The 25,455-nt window shown below is 49.2% G+C and overlaps 3 protein-coding genes across 5 annotated transcripts; 2 read left to right on the top strand and 1 right to left on the bottom strand.

The window, feature by feature from the left end:
* Window positions 1-302: 302 nt before the first annotated feature.
* On the bottom strand, window positions 303-2,445 carry LOC117844432 (monothiol glutaredoxin-S12, chloroplastic). The gene is made up of 2 exons (XM_034725139.2): window positions 2,029-2,445; window positions 303-1,149 (listed from the first exon to the last, which is right to left on the bottom strand). Exons 1-2 carry the CDS (start codon window positions 2,380-2,382, stop codon window positions 643-645), a joined length of 861 nt encoding a protein of 286 aa, XP_034581030.2. The 5' UTR covers window positions 2,383-2,445; the 3' UTR covers window positions 303-642.
* A 447-nt stretch (window positions 2,446-2,892) lies between these two features.
* LOC117842615 (equilibrative nucleotide transporter 3) lies at window positions 2,893-9,485 on the top strand. 2 transcript variants are annotated; one of them, XM_072291579.1, is made up of 11 exons: window positions 2,893-3,181; window positions 3,321-3,544; window positions 4,048-4,097; window positions 4,268-4,372; window positions 4,734-4,889; window positions 5,050-5,193; window positions 5,297-5,402; window positions 5,715-5,890; window positions 5,980-6,140; window positions 6,253-6,551; window positions 9,382-9,485. In XM_072291579.1, exons 3-11 carry the CDS (start codon window positions 4,059-4,061, stop codon window positions 9,468-9,470), a joined length of 1,275 nt encoding a protein of 424 aa, XP_072147680.1. In that variant the 5' UTR covers window positions 2,893-3,181; window positions 3,321-3,544; window positions 4,048-4,058; the 3' UTR covers window positions 9,471-9,485. The 2 variants fall into 2 exon arrangements, with proteins under 2 accessions (XP_072147680.1, XP_034578991.1); XM_034723100.2 differs by lacking the exon at window positions 9,382-9,485 and adding an exon at window positions 6,617-6,890 and having other exon boundaries at window positions 2,906-3,181; window positions 6,253-6,505.
* A 6,235-nt stretch (window positions 9,486-15,720) lies between these two features.
* On the top strand, window positions 15,721-18,455 carry LOC117846147 (transcription factor bHLH130). Of its 2 annotated transcripts, XM_034727265.2 has the most exons (7): window positions 15,721-16,026; window positions 16,191-16,686; window positions 16,858-17,183; window positions 17,273-17,419; window positions 17,508-17,573; window positions 17,699-17,767; window positions 17,957-18,455. In XM_034727265.2, the coding sequence occupies exons 2-7, from the start codon at window positions 16,218-16,220 to the stop codon at window positions 18,020-18,022; spliced, it is 1,143 nt and encodes a 380-aa protein (XP_034583156.1). In that variant the 5' UTR covers window positions 15,721-16,026; window positions 16,191-16,217; the 3' UTR covers window positions 18,023-18,455. The 2 variants fall into 2 exon arrangements, with proteins under 2 accessions (XP_034583156.1, XP_034583157.1); XM_034727266.2 differs by lacking the exon at window positions 15,721-16,026 and having other exon boundaries at window positions 16,167-16,686.
* The last annotated feature ends 7,000 nt before the right edge of the window (window positions 18,456-25,455 follow it).

Genomic DNA, 25,455 nt, shown 5'->3' with positions numbered 1-25,455 from the left:
TCTTCCTTTCCTTCCATTTACCAGCCAAACAATAGATGTTTAAAATCAGAAAACCGAATGGTCATAAAATCCATAGCAACCACTTCAAGCGCTTTGGTCACCTTGCCAAAAATATGTGAGTACAATATGAAAGTAGCATAGACATTGAACTGTTTTTTTTTTGTTCACATATTGAAAGAAAAATGACACACTCGAAATAATATTAATAGAAAACTTCATGAGACAACAAATAATTTCAGTCATTTGAAAAACCTTCACCTTTCCAAGTTTCATCAATCCAGTTCCTCTACTAAAAAATATCATTGTACCAAAACCAGTTTTCCATTAAACTGTCATCGATGTTTGCAACATATTCTTTAACATGAAGCTCCAAATTGTTCATGTCGTACAGGATCTGAAGCAATAAAAAATATACAGATAATCTCAAATTCTAAGCCTCCTCACGGAAATATCCTGGTATAAGCACATCAGCAGGACAGCCTCATGAAAATCCAAATGAACATTTTCTTAGGCCAAGTAATTTTGCACTACATCGACCTAAGACTTACAGCAATGTGGAAAGGGAGAGGCTTAAATTTCTCAGGTACAACAGTAAAAATGGCCAAAGAGCATACTTTGAAGTTTGAACTTAACACGTGAGCCCTATTTCTGAAACAGGGCAGAAAGCTCCCCTTTTTCAGCCATGGATGAAATAATGTCACAGCCTCCCACAAGCTCCCCTCCAACAAAAAGCTGAGGAAATGTCGGCCAGTTGCTGTATGTCTTCAGGGTTTCTCTTAGCCCATGGTTGTGTTCCTCATCAAGCACATCAACAGTTACAAAATCCACTCCATGTGCTTCCAGGATACCCACCACCCTTTGTGAGAATCCACACTGGGGAGCACTCCTTGATCCTTTGATGAAGGCTACCACTTTGTTCTCCTTCACCAGACGATCTATCAGCTGTTCTAGTGGGACAGTCAGCTGAACATGGCGACCAGGTGTCAATCGCAAGTCTGGAGGCCTCTGCGGAGCACCAACCCAGGTGTTGTTTCCAGCAACATTCCCTGGTGGTGCCTTGCCTGTGGATTCTATATGTTCTTCCATCCATGATTTCCAGGCATTAGTAAGGACCGCTCGATCTGGTGTCTCCTCATCTGCTACTGAAACCTGCACAAGTCACAATGGTGCAATCATATATTCAAGTACTAGCAAGAATAAAACCATATACAAAAAATTAGGGATTATTTTGTTCTCTTTGACAGATTTATCATATGCAGAATATTGATCGTACTGGAAAATACAAAAGCTACAAAGTATAGGAGGGGATAAGGCATCAGGTGTGTTTAAGTCTGTAAGGACCCAGGGCAATATTCAGAAGTGCTGTTATAAGAACAACTGCTAGCTAAACCTTTGACCTGAATTCATATAGAAGTAATCAGAAAACATAAATATTGCGTGCACTGTCCTAACACAAACTGCAATGTAAGCGATGTACAATATCAAATACACTGCAAGTATTGCAGTTCATCAATAGCAACGAAGGCCATGTCTCCCTTTTAAGAGCTTGCAGTTGCAGATGCCTGTTGAAAAATATAATCAGGTTCCATCTCGTCGTGAACGGGAGGAAATGAAGTGGCTAAGGATATCGAATGAAAAATGCTTTGTCCTAAATCTAGTAACATATGCATCATGCCATGGCAATGCTGGCGATACAACATTCAGCCATTATTAGGGACTGGGAGAGAAATCAGGTAGTCAAGCATACTGATTTTACCGAACTATGAAGCATGAAAAGCATGAAAACAGATATGTACATTTCCTTGTGGCAAGCAAAGTACTCGGGATTGAAACAGCTCTTTGAAGTGGAGCCAAATCAATATGCAATCCATCATAGCCCCAACTTAACACTATCAGAAGCTCACACACCGATCTCTCTGTTCCAAGGTGAGGTTAAATGGGGAAAACTCTAATCATGTACTTATCGTGGGAGCATACTGCATACTTCATAGCTCATAGGAACATGGTAGTGCTATGATTCGCAGGTACCTTGACAGAGGCGCAGAGGTCGGCGGGGACCTTCCGGCGGTGGCCCTCGACGCTGGCCCTGACGTTGCGCGAAATCCCGACGAACTGCAGTTCCCCGGCGGCGTCGTAGACGCCGTAGACCCCGGGCTTGGGGGGCAGGGCTTCCTCGTCGAGCGGGGGCTGGGCGGACTCCGGCGGGATGGGCACGGGGGACGCCTCGGACAGCTTCTTGAAGGCCGCGACGGCGAGGGGGCGCGCCGCGCCGCGACGGCGGAGAGGGAAGCGGAGGGTAGTGGCGGAGGAGAAGGAGGCCGCGGCCGCGGGGGCGGAGAGGGGAGGGGAGGGGAGGCGGAGAGAAGCAGCGGTGGACGCCATGGATAGATGCTGCTGAAGTGCTGATGCCTTGCGGTCCCGCGGATTGATGACTCCACCGAGGGAAGCTTGCGGTGGACGCCATGGATTGAAGAAAGAAGAGGTGGGGAGTCAGTCAGATGTGGGCTTCGGCCCATATAGTATCATAGAACCAGGCCCACGCATTCGCTTGCTTTGCTTCTGCTGCCGCTCCTTTCCCCGCGCGTGTGTGGTGGTGTGGGAGGAGGGCTCGGCGGCATCGGGCAGCCCACGATCCAGCCAGGAGGGCCCAGGTCCCAGGACGACTCGTGCGGGAGGCCCGCCGCCGCGTCGTCGTCACGCAGCCGAAAAGCACGCCCCCGCACGGCCGCGCCGAGGCCCACCGTGGACCGTGGTGGCTGTGGATGGTGCGCCGCCGGTGCGGGACAGCCGGGGGCGATCGTAAAAGTGGCAGCATCTTTGCAGTCGCCAAGGGCATGACGGCACTGCTTGCCTGGCCGAACTTGGCTCGGCGGCTCAACTGCTCAAGTGGCCAGTGCCAAGGCATCAGCTTTTACGTCCCCGTTCTCCGCTCCTCGGCAGCAAAAGCGAGCCGAGTGCTGGGAAATCGTCCCGCTCATTTCACGCTCTCGGCGCCTCGAACGATATCCACACTGACGCCCACGTCTCCGGCACGACGCGTGTACGGCGGGCGGCAGGCTCGGCTCATCGGCAGTGCAGCCCCTGTAGTTATTGCTCGGCCCCGGTTGCCAGCGCGGCTTGGCAGCAGCCGCCGCCGGTTTCTGCTCACTGCCTGCGCTGCCACCGGCCAGTCGTCAGCCAGGTGTGTCGCCTCGCCTCTCTCTCTCACACACACACGGTCTCACACTCCGGCCGCCGCACACTCCGATATCTCTCTCCATCTCCAAGACTCCAACCCGTTCTTTTATTTATTCTTTTTATTTCATTCTCCCTGGGCGCAGGCTTCGGTCGGGGAATTTTCTCAGGTTTTGGGCCACTCCCCGTTCTCTGGTTTAGGAAGAACAGAAGAAGCGGCGGCTCGGCAGGGTTTCGCTCACAACCTGCGACCGCGACACCCTCCCGCACAAGTCGCTGGTAGTTGGCTACGCATCGACGTCAGGATTTACAGGAGGCGATACCGACCCGATCAGCAGCAATCAACCGTGCCCTCTCTGCCGGAGTGCCGGTGATGTCTTATTCCGCTCTCCGTTTTTGACTTGTTGCTGCATCAGCTGTGCCCTTTGTGAGTTTGTGTACAGGTCGCCGCGATCCCGGCCAAAAACGCAGAAGCTGACTTGTTTGATTTAGCTTAGAATTGTCTGGTTGGGGCCGGGATCGTCGGATTTGGAGTTTCAGCAAGTCAGAGGTCAGGGGATGATGCCTGTAACTAGCCAGCCATCCACACAGGAAGTCTTAAACTACACCGATAAACCTGAAAAAGGACGTGCGGATTCCAAGTCCAACCCTCATGTTTTACTAGGATCGGCCCCTTTTTAAAAAAAAAATTGAAATGCTGTCCTTTTGCTTCTTCACTTTCTTCAGGAAAAAGGTCTCTAGTAATCTTTAGTTCTTTACCAGTACTGGTAGCACCAAGGATCAAAGTAGTGTGCGTACCCAGCTTTTAGTTTCCGTTCTCACCACTATTACCCCTATCAATTACTCACAATTTCTCTTGTTACTAAATTTCAGGTTGACAAAGCATGGGCGAGACAGAGGGTGCAGGACCACCTAAACTTCAGGTCTCTTTTTCTTCAAGTATATTGACCTCTGTAGTTTTGTTTTGTGATGAATTCTTGTGTCCTTTTCTCCTGCTTTAATACAAAAATGTATCTCTCCTGTTGGCTCGTTTTTTATATTAAAAAAAAGAGGAATTCTTTTCCTTTTACCGTGTTGGTTTTGGACTTGACAGGGGAAGTACTTTGGTATGCTCGTCTGCTTTGTATTGGGGAATGGATGCCTCTTCTCGTGGAACAGTATGCTTACCATTGAAGATTACTATGTCTACCTCTTCCCAGTATGTGCATCTTTTCTACAAAGTACACTGTCAGTAGCATAGTCTGCAGGTTTAAAAATATGCTTAAACCATTCATGTGCTTAAGGTTTAACTGCTGAACTTCATCAAAAAGATAATCAAATTTGTCTTCAACTGATCCGCATCTGAACGAATAGATTACGAGAGATAAATTGTTGGCTTTCCGGTGCTCTTTGAGTAATGATGTTTTGTTACCCATATCACTATTGTTTCTGGTTTAAAGCTTTTATTTCTTTAAATTTGTTTGAACCAAATGGTACAGGAAGGTAGAGAAATCCATTCACAAAATCCTGTTATTACAAATCTGTGATGACTCATGGATGATATTTCTTACTAAATGCAGAAGAACCACCCAACCAGAGTCCTCACGCTAGTATATCAGCCTTTTGCCCTGGGAGTAACAGCTCTTCTAGCGTATCACGAAGCAAAGATCAATACCAGACTTCGGAATCTGACAGGATATACACTTTACTTCTTAAGTAATCTTGCAATTATAATAGTAAGTGCCATCCTTTCTCTGAGGCAAATACAGATTCATCCATTGTGCTGACTTAGTATGGTTTCCATAGTGATATATAGTAAAGCTATTGCATAAGTATGGCTATAATATGGTTATAGAATTAGTGATATCAACCTGATAGTATCATGTTCAACATTAGCTGGATGTGGCCACTAAAGGGCAAGGTGGAGTTGGAGCGTTTGTTGGTGTATGTGTAATAAGTGCAGCATTAGGGATAGGCGATGCCCATGTTCAAGGTGGAATGGTTGGTGATCTGTCCTTGATGTGCCCAGAGTTCATTCAGGTGACAATTTCCAAATATTTTTGGTGTTTTATGATGTTTTTTTGGACTGATGGAAATGCCTTAGCATTTATAGTTCATCGCCCATATGTTTTTTGGCTTGCAGTCCTATTTGGCAGGTTTGGCTGCATCAGGAGCAATAACATCAGCTTTGCGGCTAATTACAAAAGCAGCTTTTGAGAGCTCACAAGATGGCTTGCGCAAAGGAGCTAGTATGCCCCCATTCTTTTCAGCACATATGGATAAAAATGATTGTCTTAATTTGATCCTTTTGTCCTTACAGAAGTCAATATAGTATATAGCCTACTATCAACATTCTGTGGAATTATCTTGTTAATTAGTATATAGGCCTACCATCAATGTTCTGCGGAATTAATCTTGTTAACTAGTACAGCAACAAGAATGTACATGCCATCTCAAAACAACCCAACCTGAAAAATAAACAAATGGCAGTGCTTTGTTTATCTTCTCCACTTACTATTGATTTATTTTTCTGACTAAATGTATTAAATTACTCCATGCAGTGTTATTCTTTTCAATAGCGTGCTTCTTTGAGCTCTTGTGTGTCCTTCTGTACACATCTGTTTTCCCCACACTGCCGATTGTCAAATATTATCGCTCAAAGGCAGCTTCTGAAGGTAGCAAAACCGTTGCTGGTGACCTAGCTGCTGCAGGAGTCCCAACTGAACAAGATGAAATAGTATGCCTCACACTGATAGTTACAGATGTTCATTAACTTTACCAATCATCATGGAAATATAACTTATATGAACACACTGATTTCTGCAGGTTGAGGAGGAGCCAGAAAGATATGAGCGTTTAAGCACCAAACAACTGTTGCTGCAAAACATGGATTATGCTCTCGATATCTTTCTTGTATATGTCTTGACTCTATCTATCTTCCCTGGATTTTTATCTGAAGACACTGGATCACACAGTCTGGGGGCTTGGTAAGATCTATTTCATTTTCGCCTTTTACTAACACATGGTAACTAACTTCTGCAAATTGTCATCTTCTAATATTCCGCTTGACAATTTCCCCCCTCTGTTGTGTAATTTCAGGTATGCGCTCGTTTTGATTGCAATGTTCAATGTGTGGGATCTCATAGGCAGATACGTACCCTTTATTGTTAAGATGACATCTCGGAAGTGTATTATGGCAGCAGCCCTCGCACGCTTTTTCCTCATTCCTGCATTCTATTTCACTGCAAAGTATGGCGATCAGGGGTATATGATCGTTTTAACGTCCTTCTTGGGGTTGAGCAATGGCTATCTAACCGTCTGTGTCCTTACAGAGGCACCCAAGGGATACAAGGCAAATTTACCTCTGTTATATATCTCGTGCTATCAGTTGCTTTCAGGTATTATATGATTAATAATTTTAGATTGACAAATTGATTTTTTTTCTTCGCAATATTTTGTGCAGGGGCCAGAGCAGAATGCTCTGGGGAACGTTCTCGTTGTTTTCCTCCTGATAGGACTGTTTTCTGGCGTCGTGCTCGATTGGTTATGGTTGATAGGGAAGGGTTGGTGATAACCGATAAACTGAAGTGTCCTCAGAAAGGGTGTTACTCTTTGCTATGTTTTTCCTGCTGGTGTACCGGTGCAGAGCAAACAACATAATAAGCAGAACGGAATTAAGTACATTGGTTATGAAATGACATTCTTTTCTTTTAGCTAAGTAAAATAACCTTCTGATCTGCTGGTTTTCGTTGCAAGTATGTCGTTCGTCATGGCACTGATAGTTAGCACAATTTCAGGTTCATTTAAATTATCCTCCCCTTCGGTGCAGTGCTTGTTTGCAGTGTCATGCACTCATGCTCCTTTGAGCTAGTGCTCTGCTAGTGCATGAGTTTTCACCTTTTTCAGGCCAAAATGCTTGCTAGTGTTCTGCTAAGCTGACCATGCATGCATGAAAAGGCATTTTCAGGCTGAAACTAATCCAGGATCCATCGAGCCATCAGCAATCTGTGCATGCGCATCGACATGTGAGCTCTGAGCCTTGACGCAGCTGCGCCCCTGAACCAAACCTGACCTGCGTAGCGTAGGCGAACCCAGTGATCGGTGCACGCCTTGGCCCGACGTTCCTGCGAAGCGTCGAAACCAACCGGCCGAGGCCTTCCTCTGACTCTCCTTGGCAGGGACTGCCCGGGCGCGGCGGGATGGGGACGGGACTGGAGAGCGGGCAGGACAGCCGCCGGCCGGACGGGACGGAGGCGCGCGGGGCCATCGCGACGTCAGGCAGGCAGGAAAAAAAGGCGCTGAGCATTGGTGGGGGTGCCGAGGATGAGATCTCATGGAGATGGACAGTTAATGGCGAATACACGACACAAAGTGCTTACTGTATCCGATTCCAAGGCCGGACAAAAAAATTAAGCATCAGCCCAATTTGGAAAGCCAAAGCACAGCCCAATTTGGAAAGCCAAAGCAGAACCTAAAAGAGAAAAAAGAGGATGGCTAAACAACCCGTTGTGCGGATTATGCAACATAGAACCGGAGACCCCAACACACTTATGCAAGGAATGCTTGTACTTACACGAAAGAAGTTTGGAAGAAGCTCACAGATTGGTTCGGCTTGCAAAGCCTGCCGCAAAGTGACATGCCTGCCTCTATAGTTGGATGGTGGAAGAAAAGCAGAGCCAAAGTGGACAAGCAGATTAGACCCTCCTTGTAACACCCAAAATTTTAAATAATTTAAATTCATTAAAATTTGCTCAAATTAGGGTGTCATTTAAATTCTAGGCATTTAAATTCATTTTCTTTAATTTAATTAATTCATCATAGGAATTATTTGTGCATTCATGCTGGTGCATTTATTTTGATTGCTTGAGTTTGATTCAAATTTTGAATTTCCAAATTTGAATTCAAATTCCAAAACCTTTTCCCTTTTCTTCTCCCTTTTCTTTTTCTTCTTCTTTTCCCGGGGCCGAAAGTTCCTTCTCCCTCCTTTTCTTTTTCTTCTCCGGCCCAGCTCGCTCTCTCCACCGACCTGCTCCACCGCCCGCCGGCTCCCTTCTCTTTTTCCTCCGCGCGGCCCAGCTTCCTGCTGCCGCGGCCCGCCGCTTCGCCCCCTCCGTTTTCCCTCCGCGGCCCGCTCCCCGCCGCAACGGCCCAGCTCCGCTCGGCCGCTCCACCCATCCGCTCCTCCGCGCGGCCCGCGCATCGTGCGCCGGCCCAACAGCAGCTCCGGCCTGCCTGCCGCCCGCACCGCTGACGGGTGGACCCCACCCGTCATCCCTCTCCTCCGGCCGAATCCGGCCGGAACTCCCGCAACCGCCGCGCGCCGTCTCCGCCGCGGACTCCCTCCGCTCCGCATCCTTCGGGGGGGTTTAAACCCCGGGCCCTCTATCTCCAAGCCCCTATAAAAGCCGCCGCCTCCTCCCGGTCTCATCCGCCAAACACCAGCGCCGCAGCTCACCCGAAACCCTAGCCGCCCGAGCTCCTAGTGCCGCCGTCGCTTCCCCGCCGTCGTTCGCCGCCTCCGGTGAGCCCCCGTCGTCAAGGACATCCAAAACGGGATCGCCGTGTTCTCCTCTTTCTTCTGGTGCAACCCGCGCGTCAAACGGTGCCCCGGAGCGCCGTTTCGGTCGACTCCGGCGACCCGCCGCCGCTCGCCGTCGCGCGCTGCCGCTCGCCGTCGCCGGCCTTTCTTTTTCCGCCGCCGCCCGCGAGTCATCGACGACCGCAACCGTCGGATCAAGATCCGACGGCTCACGGCCAGTCAAATCAGACCGCGTACCGGTCAACTTTGCCGCACCGCGCCGCTTTTGCACTTTAGCCCCTGTCTTTTCCGCAAAACAACCCGCGGTCCAGATCGCGTTGGAAGTATTCACAGATCTGCCCTCGCATTTTTCGGTTTAACCCTTGAGCTTTCCAGAAATCAACCCGCCATCCGGATTTGATGTTTTTACGCGTCAGACCCTCGGTTTATACGCATAATTACGTATAAGCCCTCGGTTTTCGCGGATAGGCCCTAAAAGTTTTGTTTTTCTCACAGAAAAGTCCCTGGATTTTGTTTTAATCATATCTTTTGCATCTTAACTCCGTTTTTCGCGTTCTTTATACCCACGTGTTCGTTTTAAAGCGTAGATCATCTTTTTAAGCTTGTTTTCTCTGTTTAACTATGTTTGGTGTACTGTTTTCTTACTTTTTGCCCATGTTTGCTTGTATGTGCTCGTGTGACGCGTGTAGACGCCCCGCAGTTCGAGGGAGTTGCAGATCAAGCCTTCGAAGAGTACGAACAGCAGGAGCAAGGCCAAGAAGGCAAGTCGTGTCCTTGATCACTACCTTTTTGTCCTATACACCTTTACTTTCTCGTACTCAACATTTATGCTATGCACATATTAAGATTAAATTGATGGGTCCCAATTAAGGTTCGCCTAGATTGATTACTTTTGCCTTGACCAACCGGTTTACTTTATGTTGGGTAGCTCATGCTTAGTGCTTACTTGGTACATGGTGGTTTAACTACACACAATGCTTAATCTTGATTTACTTCTGTTATATCTTCCATTAAGACAAGATCATTATTTGTTAATCGGAACATGGAGCGACCACCCAGGAAAACAGTGCTACCATAAGACTAAATGGCTCTGGTCTTGGCTGATTAATTAGAAACCTTAGTCTGGGGTGACCTTACTCGTGATGAGGCAAGAGGGGGGACTGAGTCGTTGCATTTTACCTGGGATGGGTGGTGCACGCCAGACACCGAAACCTTAGCGGGTTACCACTGACTAATGAATCTTTGTAAAGGCCTCGTAGCGTCCCTATGCAATCACACCTCGGAAGTGTGGTATGATGCCTGGCTAGCATCGCATGGTTGGGTCCAAAGTTCTTTGAACTTTTACGCGACTTGTGGGTAAAGATGTGCCACCTCTGCAGAGTGTTAAACTGATCGATCAGCCGTGCTCACGGTTAAGAGCGGCCTGGACCCTCACATGATAATATTATCGGAAGATGGACTTAACTTGTTATCATTTCATGCATATGTTGCTTACTTTATTTATGATCATGTTTAATTTCGGGTGGTATGAACTTATACTTAGTTAATTGCTAATAAAACTTGACCAACTTAATTAAAAGCGAATGCTATTAATGCCGTAGCCATACCTTGAATTAGCCTTACACTACACTACTTCCCACGACTTGTTGAGTACCAACCATAAGTGTACTCACCCTTGCAAAACCGCTGTTCAGACCAAGTTAATTGGGAAGAGGAGTATCTACACGACTTCGAGGAGTTCTAGGCGTACGTTTCTTCAGTCAGCTGCCTGTGGAGTCGACGTCATCTTTGGAGTTCCGCTGCGTAATAATTAGACTTTGTGGTTTATTTGAGACTTTCGGTCATGTAATAATGGTTAATACTCTCTTTATTCGATTTAGCACTGTCTTTGTTATTCACTATTGTCGTACATGTGTGTAACTTGATCCTGGCGCACATGTATTTAATGCACTCGATTTTGTCCTTAAATCGGGTGTGACACTCCTTCGATGGACTTCTCATCAGTTTTTCAGAAAGGAGCGGAATAGAAGAGTTTTCAATTGAGAATCTAACCGGGTATTTGGATCCATGGACTAATTTTAGTTCGGGTCATATCGGATGTTTGGATACCAATTAGAAGGATTAAACGTGAACTAATTATAAAACTAATTGCACAAGTCGTGGCTAATTCGCAAGACGAATCTATTAAGCCTAATTAATCCATGATTAGCATATATTTACTGTAGCATCAGGTGGTCAAATTATGAACTAATTAGGCTTAATAGATTCGTCTCGCGAATTAGCCTTCATTTATGCAATTGATTTTGTAATTAACCTATATTTAATACTTCTAATTAACATCTAAATATTCGATGTGACAACAACACTTTAGTTCCCGGAACCAAACATCCCAAATCAGTTGAAGAAGTGGCCTACCTAATAAAAGAAGGCATCCAACAGTTCCCAATAACGACTCAAGTGTCAGAAGTTTCTACAGTATAGTTTGTTTTGTTGTTTCCCGAGTAGTCTCGTTCTTGAAGATGCCCCCAGTAGTTGTTTTTTACAGTTTTTTCGCTTTTTTAGTAGTAGTTGTGAAGTCGTACTGGGGCTGCATCTTTTCTGCTTGCCGTCGAAAATAGCTAGGCTCCCTACCAATTTTCATGATTGTGAAACCTGATGGAACTACTATTGAGGATTAGGCTATTCCCAATTAGGATGATTTCTATGACATTAAATAAGATACCATGTAAGCAAAAGGATGATGTGGCAGTGGAATTAAAGATGAGAGAAGGAAATCAGGTCTCACGCATGAAACTAGCTCTACGTGAGAATCAAGAAAGAAGAAGAGGGGGATTGGAAGAGAAGGAGAGAGAAAAGAGGTGATTGGAGAAGGAATTTATTTTGAAGAAACCATGCATTGGAGACATAATTTCTATGCTAGATTATACGTGACATGGCAAGTATGAAAACTACATGGTAGTGTTTGGGTTCGGATTGGCCTAGAGAGTTTCATTTCATCTCATCATGTCCAATCATATGCCTCACAATTAAATGGTGTGTTCAGCTTATCTCTGTATTGAAGATCTTATTTCTTTCATCTACTCAAACATGAAACTCCCCACTAGAAATAGTCTAATATAATGGCTATGATGTGTGTGCTCATACTGAAAACACATGGGTATTGTCTGAACCTAATCTCGATCTTTTGTGTTTTACCATACTCTTCCTTAATTTTTTTTTCTGTGAAGATAGGAAAACAGAGTGGTGACCTGGGTCATGGAAGGAGCCAGACCGACGGCCCAGCTTCAGAAAAGAGAAGTTTGAAGGTCAATTGTTATTCTTGCCCCCAACTTATGGTCCCACCTGTCATCCTCTTATTCCCCTCTTCTTCTTCCTCAGGTAGCCAAGCAGCTCGTGCAGGACAGGACCTCCTCGCGCAGCCGCTAGGCCCTGGTCGAGCTAGCACAGGGGCTGTAGCGCAAGGAGGAGGTGGATCGAGCGAAGGAGTGGCAGGAATGGGAGCGGTGGGAGGATGCCAGGATGAGGCGAGGCGACCACCACGGTGGCGAGGCGGCGCGTGAGGAAGTCATCCTCCGACGAGTCGGGGCGGGGCGGGTGGTAGTCCGGGAACGGGCGGGGCGATGCCGTGGCTGTGAGGGGCTCGGACTCAGCCGTCGGAGCGCGGCGGTGACCGCGCCGGCGTGGAGGAGAGGAGGCGGTGGCGTGGCCGCAGCCGGCGGCGCGCTCGTGCAGGAGGGCTCACACGGGGGTCAAAGAGGAGCAGCGCTTAGCTGATGCGGCGACGGCGGCAGCATGGCGAAGGAGCATCCGATGGCGCCGGTTCCTGGAGTGGTGCCCGCCCTGGCGGTGGCGACGACGGCGGGAGATGGGCGCTGAGTGGGTGGAAGGCGGAGGGCGTTGGGCAAGGTGTGTTGACAGGAGGGTCGGGTGGACGACGACGGCCGGCGACGAGGGTGGTGGCGGCCAAACCCTAGGTGGCGGCGGGGGTCGGCGCGAGGAAAACAGGCGCGGGCGCAAGGCGAGGAACAGGCGCGGGAGGGAGTCGCGGCGCGGGGGGTCTCGGAAGGAAAGAAGCAAATCGTTTTTTATAATCAATGGCATTGGTGGGTAATTACCACCAACTCCACGAGGAGGTTCATATTGGGTGGTTTTGGAGCTGTAAAAGAGGGCTTCAAAACTCCACCCCCATTTGCAATACAGCTCTATGGAGTTAGCAACTCCATGAAGTTTTGGAATTGAGGTGTTTGGCTGGAAAATTGGCTGCAATTGCTGGAGTTCAGCTCCAAAGTCATGCCAAATACGCTTTTACTCTTCAAAAAGAAACGGAGGCATAAAATCGTTGTTTCATGAGATAGCGAAAGCAGTGCAAAAGATATATAAGTGCGCAGTAGAAAAATTGATTGCCGCATAAAAGGTGATGCCCTACTGCTGATGAAAAGATGAAAGGTGCGTGATTTACACGAGAACGGAACTTTTGCCTCTCGTGAACCTTTTTTTTTTTTGCTATAAACATCATGTGAGTTTTTTTGTCTAAAAAAAAAGATCTGATTTTTTTTTCTGTTGGAAAAAAGTTCGATTTCCAGGATACATGGTGCATCGTGCACAGGCGAACCTGTAAGATGTACAGAACCATCTGTGCAGCATCAGCATGAGATCTATCGATACGGGCGCTCCCACTTCCTTGACACGCACGCGACGCGAGTACGGGCGGGCGGGCTCGCCGTTTCACCCGAGGGAACGGATCCGTCTTGGTGTGGACGCCGGGAATCCCTGCACGGTGGAAGCTGCATTCCGGGACCCCATTCCTCTCGTCCGTTATCCGTCGCACCATCCTCGCCCGGGCTTTTGCCCTTCGGGTGGGCAGCAAACGAGAGATCCAGAGAAAGAGGGTGGCGTGGCTTCCCTGGTTTGATCGCCAAGCAATGTCTAGGCTTCAAGCCGTCAACACAGGGGAGAATTGAAGAAGCTGATCAGCACGGGCTACCAGCTCGTGCTTCATCAGACAATATTTCTCCTTGCACATTAGCATTTAGCAGTTTCATAGTTGCAGGCTGCAGCCAGTAGCGTACGTTGCTGAGCTAGACAGGACTTCGTGAATGTCCCAACAATCTTGCGTTGACTTTGCCGGGTGAGAGCCACAGGACCGATATTTATGGGGTTGACTTAATATTTTAATCGAGCGTTTAGATAGGATTTGACTTCTCGGTTGTTGGATGAAATTAATGAGAGGGTTGATTGATTTAGATAGGGTTTGACTTCTCGAGCACTGGTTGAAACGAAAGGATTGGTTTGGGTGCTTTAGTCAGCAACAACACTTATTGATGGCTCATTCATGACAATGAAACGAGCAAAATACTACTTGGCACTATACTGTATGTACGTATTCTATATGCATTAAAAAGCATCCAGCTCCAATGAGCAGGGGGGCTTATCTTCCCCTTCTTCGCTTATCTTCCCCTTCTTCTTCCTTCCTTCTCTGTTTCCATCTTCTTCCTACTTTTCTTCCTCCTGTTAAAATTTGTAGCGGGCTTCGGTGGACTCCATGGAATCCATGGGGTAGCCCACGTCCCCCCCCATGTTGGATCCGCCTTTGCATGCATTGCTCCTGATTCGTTTAGGATGTGAACAGATATCCCACTTGTATATAGTCATAGCAACTTAGTAAGAGACGGGCCTAGATCCAAAACTGAGAAGAGGCATATCTTAAGAATTGCTAAAAGGGTTATAAATTGTGAAAAACTATTGGTTATCCTAGTTTCAAATTTTTTAGGCTTAATCTGGGTCAAGCCCTTGCTCACATCATAGCACATATGGAAGAGAGTGAATGAAGTGCTATCAGCTCCCTTTCACTATTGCGGTAAAGTATATAAGTAGAATATGCCAAACATTGGTTGAGTAACGCTTCTATTTCAACATGACAGTAACATCGCCAACAAAGGAACAAGCAAGACCAAATTTTCACATTGTGACAACGCCGTCACAAGGGGTTATCGCCACATGTCCACACACCCAAAAGGCCAAGTTTTCTCGTGACGAAAGGCATCCCTCTCGCTACCATGCGCTTCATTCCGCCCCCCCCCCTCACATAGGAGGGATGCAATCATGCAAGCAAGCAACATTCTCAGCCAGTTTTCTCCGCAGTCCATAGGCGCACTTAGTTGTTGGTTCCACCGCATCGAATCTATTATGTGGTTATTACCTCCAATAAGAACTGGTAACAGCTTGTCCAAAGACGATCAACAAGTGAATCTAACTTTTATTACAATATGAATCAGAAAGGGGAAAAAATATAGAGAAAAGCTAGCTCTTTGTGGAGAGGAAGCCTCCGCTGTCACAACCTATGTTGGGCCCAAGATCATGTAATAGGGAAACCTGTGTGCCGTCTTGGGCCGATGAGCTTATGTACCGTCGTTCTGGCCTGTTGGCCGTGTGCACCTATGTAAGCTAAGACCGAACCTATGCGGAGGCAATCAATGAACAATTATCAGAAACTATCTCCCAAACCCTAGCTTCTTCCTCCGTTCTTCTTCTATGCTAGTGCTGCCAAGCCGATCCGCCATGCGTGATGCTGGCAAAACCCTCTAGTTATGATCGTGGCATCCACCCATGCATGTTCTCTCTAAGTTACACAACATCGCGCAAGATGAAGTGCTTCTTAGAGAAGGGAAGCACTGATTCTTAAGCAAATGAGCGTATGGAATTCACCATTTTTGTGGAGAGGAATTAGACATACTCAGATCCACGAAATCTATCATCGTTTATCTCGCATTTCTTTTTACAAAAGAGCAAATACATTACGAATCCCTTGGGATATGATGGAACGGGAACAGAACTCTTTCGGCCGCCACCTGATTTTCCACCCATGCCGTCACCTGATCCCCACGGGAACCAACGCCGTTTCGACGATGGCAACAGCCGCACGCCGCGAGCGTGTGGCCACACGCCCACACCACATGCGGTCTGGCCGACTGGGCCGCCCACATCGCCATCGGCATCGCCCTCCCTCCCAACCGCGGTTGACGAGCGGGCGGCGCATTATTTATCGAGCGCAGCAGCATCACCGCAGCCCCTTTCTCCGCACACCGCCCGACCAGGCACGGGAACCACGCTGCCCTCCTCTCCCCTCTCCTCCCCGTGCCGTCGTCCCCTCCCCACGCCGCCGTTCCCTGCTGACCCCCCTCCCCTCCGCTTCCGCCTCGTGCTGAGGAGGAGACGAGGGGCCTCCTCGAGTCCCCGCCGCCAGCTGCCGCCGCCTCCAGGTCCAGGTGGATCCCATCCCATCCGCCGACCCCCAAGAGCTGCTAGCTCAGCTCCCTGATCTGAGCTGAAATTAGGTACGCGCTCGTGCCGTCTCCATGATTGGAGAGCTTTCCCTTGTATTTTACAGATTTTGGTCCGATTTCTAGATGGAGGAGGCGGAGTACTGTTTGCTCGAGACACTGCCGTAAAGTTTGTTCGTTGAACAGATGGCCAGAATTGCCTTTTTGTTCTTGTGCAGGATCTGAACAGTCCCGGGGGCGAGCTGATGTACGGCTCGCCGGTGTCCAAGGACCTGAACCTCCCGGTGCAGCCGCCGATGGCCTCGTCCGGGCTGCTGAGGTACAGATCGGCGCCCAGCACGGTGCTCGGCGAGCTCTGCGAGGACTTCCTCCCGCCGGGACCCTGCGCCGCCAGCCCTGACGCCGGCGCCGACAACGTCTTCGCCAGGTTCCTGGCCGACCACCACATCCGGGACGACAAGCCGTCGCCGCCGCCGCCGCCTGCACCCCACTTCCCGGGTGAAGCCGGCATGGCCTCCCAGCAGCAGCAGATGATGTTCCAATCCCAGCACCAGCAGCAGCAGGAGATGGTGGACGCCAAGTCCGGGCTCTACCGCACCGTCAGCTCCGGCATGGAACCCGCGTCCGCTGCCGCCGCCGGCGTCGGCGCCAGCAACCTGGCTCGGCAGAGCAGCTCCCCCGCCGGATTCCTCGACAATTTGAACATGGACAACGGTTGGTCCCTCCTTAGTTCGGCCTTCTTTTGGTACTACTGTTGTTGCCATTCCCTGCTTGCTTCCTGCGCAGCAATTATTGCAGTTCTTGGGGAGTTTTTCTCCTTGGAAGCATTTCTATTTCTGGAACTGAGCGTGTCCCACCTCCACCTATGCCGTTTGCTCAACTCAGGGTACGGGGCTATGCTGAGGGCCGGCATGAGCATGGGCTTCAGGGACGGCAGCAGCGCCGCTGCTGCCACGGCCGACTCTCTTGCAGGTGGCGGCAGCAGGCTGAAGGGGCAGCTCAGCTTCTCATCACGGCAGGGCTCGTTGATGTCACAGATCTCAGAGATGGATAGCGAGGAGGTCGGAGGGAGCAGCCCAGAGGCTGCCGGTGGTGGCAGGGGGTACATCCCTGGGTACCCGATGGGCTCCGGGTGGGAGGACTCGTCGTCACTCATGTCGGAGAACTTATCTGGGATGAAACGCCCTCGGGATTCACTAGAGCCTGGACAAGTATGTGCGTCACTGTATTAGCACTTCCATTTCTCGTAGTTTATCTATGTGGCGAATTGACGAGGATTTGCATGATGCCATTGGTGCAGAACGGTCTTATGCACCAGTTCAGCCTGCCGAAGACGTCTTCAGAGATGGCAAATATCGAGAAGTTCCTCCAGTTCCAGGACGCCGTGCCTTGCAAGATCCGTGCCAAGCGGGGATGTGCCACACACCCACGCAGTATTGCTGAGCGGGTTAGTGAACACCCGTTCTTGTATAGAATTTCTTCAATTTCGAGCCTGCAGTTGAGCAATTGGCTGATGCGCTGATCCTTGCTCCCAGGTGAGGAGAACAAAGATCAGCGAGCGAATCCGAAAGTTGCAAGAACTCGTCCCAAACATGGACAAGGTACCTGACATTCTGCAGTCTCCTCTCCCCAATTGGCAATAGAACATTGTGCGGTTAGCAAATTTTCTGTGCTAGGACCACTCCATAATTGACTTGTCTGCAACCTACACTTCCATTACCTGCAGCAAACCAACACTTCTGACATGCTGGATTTGGCTGTCGACTACATCAAGGATCTCCAGAAGCAGGTTAAGGTAAGCAATCCAATAAGTCATCTGCAAGTGAGCACTTGTCCATCGCGTTCGAACGTCAACCTGCCTGTAGCAGTAAGGTCTAGCTGATCTGGACAGGGAGAATTGTGCCCTTTTTTAGACTTATTATGTGAACTGCATGTTCCAAAAACAATTTTTCGAGAGTTAATTTCTGTGATCTATTCATTGAAGGTGTTAAAGGAGAGCCACGCGAATTGCACATGCTCAGCCAGCAAGAATCAGCAGCACTCTGATTGAAGCCCCCTGACTCTGCCGTGTATACTGTACAAGACCTGCAGACGTCAAGAGCAAGTTTACTCAGCAAGTCAGCATAGAAAAGATGTAAACACAGCTCACGTTTCTTTTGTGGGATTTGAATAGCAGCAGTTGGGAGGCTTGTCTACAATGCTATGTAGCTGTTTCTGAGCAAAGGGGCATGGATCAGTGGCATCAAGTATTCAAGTGATAAGGAGATGGGTGAAAGTGGGGAAACATAGGAGAAACAATTGTATAGTTTGGCTGTAACATTGCTATATATACTACCCTTTTGGTAGAAAGTTATTACTTCACCTCTTCACCTCTGCTACTAGTAGTAGCAGCTGTAAATGTGCCGCAGATAAATTGTATAAAAACCTGGAGGTGTTCAATGGAAGCGATGTTGTTCAACTCTATGAACATATCATTCAATCAATAGTCATCCTCTACTGGGGAATAGTCCTTGTTCTTCCTCTGGGACGTCTGGTTGGTTCTGAAGCTGTTCGTAGCTAATCTATCTGGATGCTTAAAGCTTAATACAGCTGTGATGCAGCGCTGACTCAAAGATTCAGGGTCTGGACATGGGGAATTTGGATTGTTCCATAGCCTAGGTCTTCTCTGCAGCAATCTGCAAAGGCCTGGTAAAGGTAATCCTTTTATTTCAGACCCAGGTCTTTGCAGCAATCTTCAAGGGCCTGGTAAGGTAATCCTTTCATTTCAGACCTGGAAAGACAATTGAACTGATGCATTGATTTCAAATACAGCAATTTGTACCTTAACCACTGGTAAATGTGGTAAACCCATTTTGATATAAAATGTGGTAAACCCTCACATATTCCGTTCCTTATCACATGCTAAAATGTTTTTAGCTACTGAAGCATGTATATGCACACAAACAGCACACATCAGTGAAGATTTCTATTGGAACGCAATGACTTGGTTTTCTATCCATATTTTTGTGCGATTGCGTAACATTGTAAATGTAAAATGTGGAAACCAGATTCTTTTGTCATGATGGCATTGGCTTGCAGGGGATGCCCAGTTGTTGCCCAACATTATTTGCCGTTTCGTCAGGCTTGATAGTTAACAACTGGGACTGCCTGGGAGCTGACCAGTTTCTTATGCAGGAACCAAGGTGTTTTCAAGCTCCAGGAGTTGTCATGACCTCTAAAGGTATGAGTTTTGAGAAGTTGGGGTATGTTAAAGGGTTCTCCTAGAAGATGCGATGCATTAGTAGTTCTTTTAGCTAAGGACCCATTTGGTTCCCTTTGTTTATTTTTAGTTCGTGTCACATCGAATGTTTAGATACTAATTAGCAGTATTAAATATAGATTAATTACAAAACCCATTGCATAGATGGAGGCTAATTCGCGAGACAAATCTATTAAGCCTAATTAGTCCATGATTTGACAATGTGCTGCTACAGTAACCATTTGCTAATGATGGATTAATTAGGCTTAATAGATTCGTCTCGCGAATTAGCCTCCATCTGTGTAATTAGTTTTATAATTAACTTATATTTAATCCTTCTAATTAGCCTCTGAAGATTCGATGTGACACGTCCAAAACTTTAGCTTAAACATCCGAACACCAAGCGTGCATTGTGTGATACCGTTGTGTTAACATAGCGTTTTTCCACCGATGTCCTCCATCGGCACACGTGTGGCCCACGTGAGCTTCTTGCGTACTTTGAAGAGTTGATTGAGGACGGGACATGAAAAGATCGAGAGGTCTTGGAGATTGGATCTGAGGATCTCCATGCCCCGATGCCTCCCTCCTCTCTGTTTTTCCTTTCCTTTCCCATCAACCTCCGCTTCTTGTTGGGTTAGAGTAGACTGTGACCGTGACTCTCGAGTCTCGACTGATGGGATCGATCATGGGATATCTGTTAACCTACTGCGAGGAGTATTTGTTTACAGTGATGCTGCAGGATCATGCACTCTTGGTTAAAGACAGTCGAGCAAATCTGTCAGAAGTTTATGGAGACACAGACTGCGCACGTGGATCGGTAGCGCGGAGTGTATCTCAAGATCGCATCGTGCGATTAATTTTTCACTCTCTCAGTGTGTACGGCCCAGATCCCTTCGATTCAGCGCACGTGAAACGCCGCTGGCAAGTGAGCTCGAGGTGTTTGTCCCCGAACCGAAGAACAGGAACTACGCTGATCGACGTGGATCGGAATGGCTGCCACCTGCTGCTGTTCCTCCATGTCTTCAGCACGAGACCGACGCAACCTCAGGTTCTGGGAGATGGGACAGCGTGCCGTGCTTGATGCTTCCACGGTATCGACCATCAATATCCAGTTCGTCCCTGAAGCAAGCACCCGCAGTAGCAGGCCTAATGTTGTTCTGTTAAACCAGGCGGAAATTGGTCATGATGGCAGAGGAGGTAGCCAGCAGGTATGCAGGAAAGTGGTGCAGGACCAGCACCTACGGCTGCGGGCGCGGCGGAGCAGTGAGCAGAGAGAGATGGACGCCGGTCCCGTATCTACGACCTGATCGGACGGCAAGCCTTTCAACTAGTTTCAATGCTGCTCTTCTCGCTTTGGAGGCGCTGCCCGCGTGCAAGTGCAACGGCGGCAGGCCCGCGGTTAACTTTGCCCCCTGGTCCTGGACGTGCCCCCGCTGTGACGTTCCATACACGCGGCCTGCACGCTGCCGGCGTCGCTGGAGCCGGGAGAGCAGATCGGCATCCCGGAAGTTTTGGCCGGCGAAGTTCCCAGCATATTAGGAGTGCGTGCCCTGCGGAGCTCGCGGCCCGCCTTCGCCCTCAGCCGTTGTGTGTGCAAGTCCTTTCGCCGTCGGGTTTGGACAAGTCGGATCGTGGCATACCAGCGAGCAGCATGTTGTGAAAAGTGATATTTCAAATGGAATGGCGTTTTAAACTTTGTGCTAGTGTTAAAAATAAAAATATAGTGATGTCATTTGTGTTATTTTATTATGTACCTATATTACTTATGTATACTACCCATACCACTGGTGAAGCTTTTAGTAGTATATAATTAATCTTGACCGTCGTGTATTTTTATACTAGTCCTTTTCAAACGCTAGTATAGCTAGCCTAGTGCTGTGTACCGTAAAGAAGTCGCGCACAAAAGAATTGTCGCCACAAATTGAAATTCCACACAATTAATCTCCCAATATAACGAAACAGAGCCCGCGCCGTCTCCTCGGGGGCGACTCGGGGCACTGCACCGCCGCTGCCCAAACTCCGCCTCCACCGAGCCCTGTGCGGCCACCGATGCCATCCCGGCCAGCAACGGCGCCGGCAGCCAGCGGCCAGCAACGACCCAAGCGGAGATCGCCGCGTTCCCCACCCCTCCTCTTCCTCCTCCTCTTTCCTCTTCTCCACCCCTTCCCTCTCTTCCTTCCCTCCTCCCCTCCTCGCCGGCGTGCTCTGGGGACATCTGAGCATGGCTGGTAGACGTATCCAGTGGTGGCGTGCCCGATCTGCGCGCCAGCCGCCAGTCTCACCTAGATCTGGAGGTCACCGGCACAGCAGGCCGGACGGCGACGGCGTGGCCCGTCAGCCAAGGCGCTCACGGCCGTGGTCTTTGTCACCATGGCCCTCCTCGCGGCAGTGGTGGTCGGCCTGTTCGCGCTCTCACGACGCCGGTGGTGCGGGCAAAGGGTCGTCACGGGTGGCTCGCTGTCCATGGCCGGTAGCGGCACCGAGGCCGTGGCAAAGGCGTCGTCGGTTCGCAAGAGCGTGTTGTCAGCGTTGGCGCGCTTGGAGTACTCCAACGCCTAGGACCCGCTCGCCGACGCGCAGGACGGCGTCGCCGCGGGGCTCGGCTCCCCCTCCTCCTCCTCGTAGGCGATGCCAGATCCGGCATTCCTTGGTCCGGATCTGCGTGGGAGCCCATCGCGCCACCCTGTGGGGGGTCCGTCCATCGGGGAGCCTGCCACAGTTTCGGGCAGCCCGATCCATGCCACCGCAGGCGGCTGCTCGCCGAGAAGCCGACCCTGCGCCGTCGCTCCCTCATGGGACCACACGCTGAGGGCCTAGCGCGCGTCGCCATGGCCTCGCCCATGCCGCTGGGCGGCGGCCGCTGCCGAGTCCGGCGTCGCCGAATCCGCCTCCCACCGGTGCGGTCTACCCTCCCGGGGCAGCGTGGGGGCTCCCTCGCGCCGCCGCCCATCCTTCTCCCCCTCCTTGTCGTCACCTGTAGGAGGGCGACTACGGAGATTTCCAGCCGGGGCGGCAGGGCTCTAAGGTCGCTCGCTCTTGGGTTGCTCGCTCTTCCGTCGATGGTTGTCACTCGTGGGGCCATGCCTTCTCCAGCCGTCTTCTTCGCTGGCAGGGATGGGAAAATGGGTCTTCGTCTTCCCCATGGTGCTTCAGGCCACCACCTCGTCATCGAGTGTTGCTAGGAGGAGGGAGGGCTTCGGCTGCACTCCTCCCCCTGGTCGTCTTTTGGTTGTCGCAGTCACCCCTGGTCATCTTTGGGTCGTCAAGATGGCGGTCGCTGGCCTGCGAATGTTCTCCATCGTCGTCGACGTGGATTGCTCGATGCCATTTCATGGATTTGGCTCTCATCTAGGCCTTGGCGGTCTGCTGCATGGAGTTAGTTTTGGGAGCCTTAGCAAAAGCTTTGCCCAGCTTTAGCCGGTGCCAACAATGGTTACGTTCCTTAACATAGCTCACCTTACTAGGGGCGTTGTTGCGGTCACCAAATCCATTTGGTTTTGCGAGGTGAAGACTTGGTCTGCTCCTCCGTGGACAGACGGACGATAGCGACGTTAGTGTCGCTTCCCCCTCGGAGGTATCATCTTGCATGACATTCTCGTTCTACCTCCACTGATTCCGGGTTGTTAGGAAATTGGTGATGTGCGTGTGTTCATGGTGTCCTTTCTTCTGCAAGTTTTGGTCGTCTTAGGTCGTGTTTAGTGCGACGGTGGTGTTGTAGCTTCCTTTTTCTGTTGTTGTGTTCCGTTCCTGGTCGCAGGTGATGGTTCTTATAACTCTGCACTTTGGAATTTCTCCTGAAGTTTTATTGTTGCATTTAAACTCTCTTCTTCTTAATGAAAAACGTGATATGCACGTCTTAAAAAAAATTAATCTCCCAATGCGCCCATGTTCCAGTTTCATGCTGGGAAAAAAAAGTCCAGAACCTTGACAGTTAGGGGGCGTTTTCTTCCCGTGTCTTATTTTTAGCACGTGTCACATCGAATGTTTAGATACTAATTAGGAGTAGTAAACGTAGACTATTTACAAAACCAATTACATAAGTGGAATCTAAACGGCGAGACGAATTTATTAAGCATAATTAAGTCTAATTAATCCATCATTAGCAAATATTTACTGTAGCAACACATTGTCAAATCATGGACTAATTAGGCTTAATAGATTCGTCTTGCCGTTTAGATTCGTCTTATGTAATGGGTTTTGTAAATAGTCTACATTTAATACTCCTAATTAGTATCTAAACATTCGATGTGACGGGTGTTAAAAATAAGTCAGTGGAAGAAAACGGGGCCTTAATCTCCCAATGCCGATGCCAGGCAGCTTCTTCTCCAAAACCTTGACTACGCGGCTGACAATTTCCTGACCGACGTGCTCACCCTGTCTGTCTTCCCCGGCTTCTCGTCCGAGGACACCGGGTTACGCAGCTTTGGGCGTTCATGGTAATTTCCATACGCGTACGATCTGGCTCCCCTGAAACATCGACAACCCTGAACTGCATTCTCATCTCGTGCGCGGCATCTGGTACTGCAGGTACGGTACGCGCTCGTTCTTATCGCGACGTACAACGCCGGCGACCTCGTCGGGAGGTGCCTGCCCGGAGGCGCGCCGCGGCCGCTGTGCTCGCGCGCTCCCCGCTCGTCACGACGTTATACCTCGCCGCCAGGCACGGCGGGCATGGGTACGTCGTACGTGATCTTGCTTGCTCAGTTGCTTACGTCCGTGGTGAGCCTGAGCAACCAGTACCACACCGAGGGGCTCAGAGGGTACAAAGGTCCGGAGCAGAATGCGCTGGGCAACGTGCTCGTCGGCTCGTCGCATGTCTCCCCGCTGGTTCGACCGGCTGTGGTTCATGGTGAAGCGCTGGTGAATCATGAATGGAAATATCAGGGTGCTTGTTGGTGATCTAGTGAGAAATCAGAGGAGCGGAAGCACTGACTCCCTAGCTTGGATCTGTTGATTGACACAGAACTGCCCTGTGCGTGGCCTCTACAATCTTGGAGAGAAAGCCAAAGGGATGCTGTTAAGATTCTACAACAACCTATACGATATCTAGAGCTGATGAGCACCCTTCGGCCTTGGCAAGTCCAAGTTGTTGCGTATCTGTCAACAGATCTGTCGCAGCTGTCTCAGGAAAATAGGTTCTCGTTTACGATCGGTGACAGGCATGTTTACACCAAAATCCGATTCGGAGACGATGCACGCATAGGAGCGGCGCACATTAGCGGCGGCCGGCGGGAGTGGAGTCCGACCGTCCGACTCCGAGAAGCCAAGGATTCCGACACAGAGATTCATGGCGGCGAGTCGGAGACCAAGGCACGCCCACGGGTATAAAACAAGGAGCAACATGCTGCACCAGCCACCAACCCACCACAGCAGCCAAGCGCAGCGCCTGCGTTTCTTCTCCGATCGATCTCCAACAACGCAGAGCATCGCTCGATCCAGGCGCACAGGCATGGCTACGCGCTCGCTCCTCGCCACGGTTTGCCTGCTCCTCCTGCTGCTCCTAACGCTGCTCGGCGGCGCCCTCGTCGAAGCACGTCCAGCGCTTGTACTATATGGAGATGGAGATTCTGCACTGTTCTTGTAGTCGTATATTGTTGTTGTGTACAAATCACTTGTACTATTATTTTTTCAATACAAACAGACCATTTTAAAATACGTGCTCACTCTAGTCTTGATTACTCTCCATTAATAAGAAATAAACAATACCCAGTTGTTTTGGAGCAGTCAATTTGAGACCATAAACCAATGTCATTTCTTTACGATCCCGACGAGGTCAGAACAATCTGAGACTTCATGCTACACTAAGATCAGAACGAATTGTATTCAGTCACGTAGACGTAGCAAATAGTTCTTTCTTGACGATCCGTGACTGACATGCTTACACTAAGATTGAAATTCCATTCTTTTATGGAAAACTTAAATTATGAAAAAGGCGAATTGTACTCATTTAGAGGACAAAGCAGAGAAATGTACTGATGTGCAGACTCCAAAATCCAAATCTTAGAGGACGAATACAAGTTGTTCACAACTTCACATAGGCCCTTTTCTCGTAGCTAATGGGCTCCCAGTTCCTCAATCAGGCCCATAGCCTGTGCCGCACGCAGCAACGACGGCGAGTGGACCGCAGCCCGTAGGTGCGTGGTTGCAGGAAGGAATTTTTTTTATTTTTTATTTTAGTATTTTGCAAAAATATATATCCTAATAAAAATTGCAAATTTATACCTATACAGCCGTTTGAAATGACC

This window comes from Setaria viridis, chromosome 2, assembly GCF_005286985.2.
Source record: "Setaria viridis chromosome 2, Setaria_viridis_v4.0, whole genome shotgun sequence".
Taxonomy (NCBI): Eukaryota; Viridiplantae; Streptophyta; class Magnoliopsida; order Poales; family Poaceae; genus Setaria; species Setaria viridis.
This window is presented reverse-complemented; position numbering and strand designations above follow the sequence as displayed.

Coding starts and splice junctions, on each gene's coding strand:
- LOC117844432 (XM_034725139.2), bottom strand. CDS start 2,382: ATGGCGTCCACCGCTGCTTCTCTCCGCCTCCCCTCCCCTCCCCTCTCC. Junction 1,150..2,028: donor ACCTCTGCGCCTCTGTCAAG/GTACCTGCGAAT, acceptor TGACTTGTGCAG/GTTTCAGTAGCAGATGAGGA.
- LOC117842615 (XM_072291579.1), top strand. CDS start 4,059: ATGGGCGAGACAGAGGGTGCAGGACCACCTAAACTTCAG. Junction 4,373..4,733: donor ACTATGTCTACCTCTTCCCA/GTATGTGCATCT, acceptor TACTAAATGCAG/AAGAACCACCCAACCAGAGT. Junction 6,141..6,252: donor TCACACAGTCTGGGGGCTTG/GTAAGATCTATT, acceptor GTGTAATTTCAG/GTATGCGCTCGTTTTGATTG.
- LOC117846147 (XM_034727265.2), top strand. CDS start 16,218: ATGTACGGCTCGCCGGTGTCCAAGGACCTGAACCTCCCGGTGCAGCCG. Junction 16,687..16,857: donor CAATTTGAACATGGACAACG/GTTGGTCCCTCC, acceptor TGCTCAACTCAG/GGTACGGGGCTATGCTGAGG. Junction 17,420..17,507: donor CACGCAGTATTGCTGAGCGG/GTTAGTGAACAC, acceptor CCTTGCTCCCAG/GTGAGGAGAACAAAGATCAG.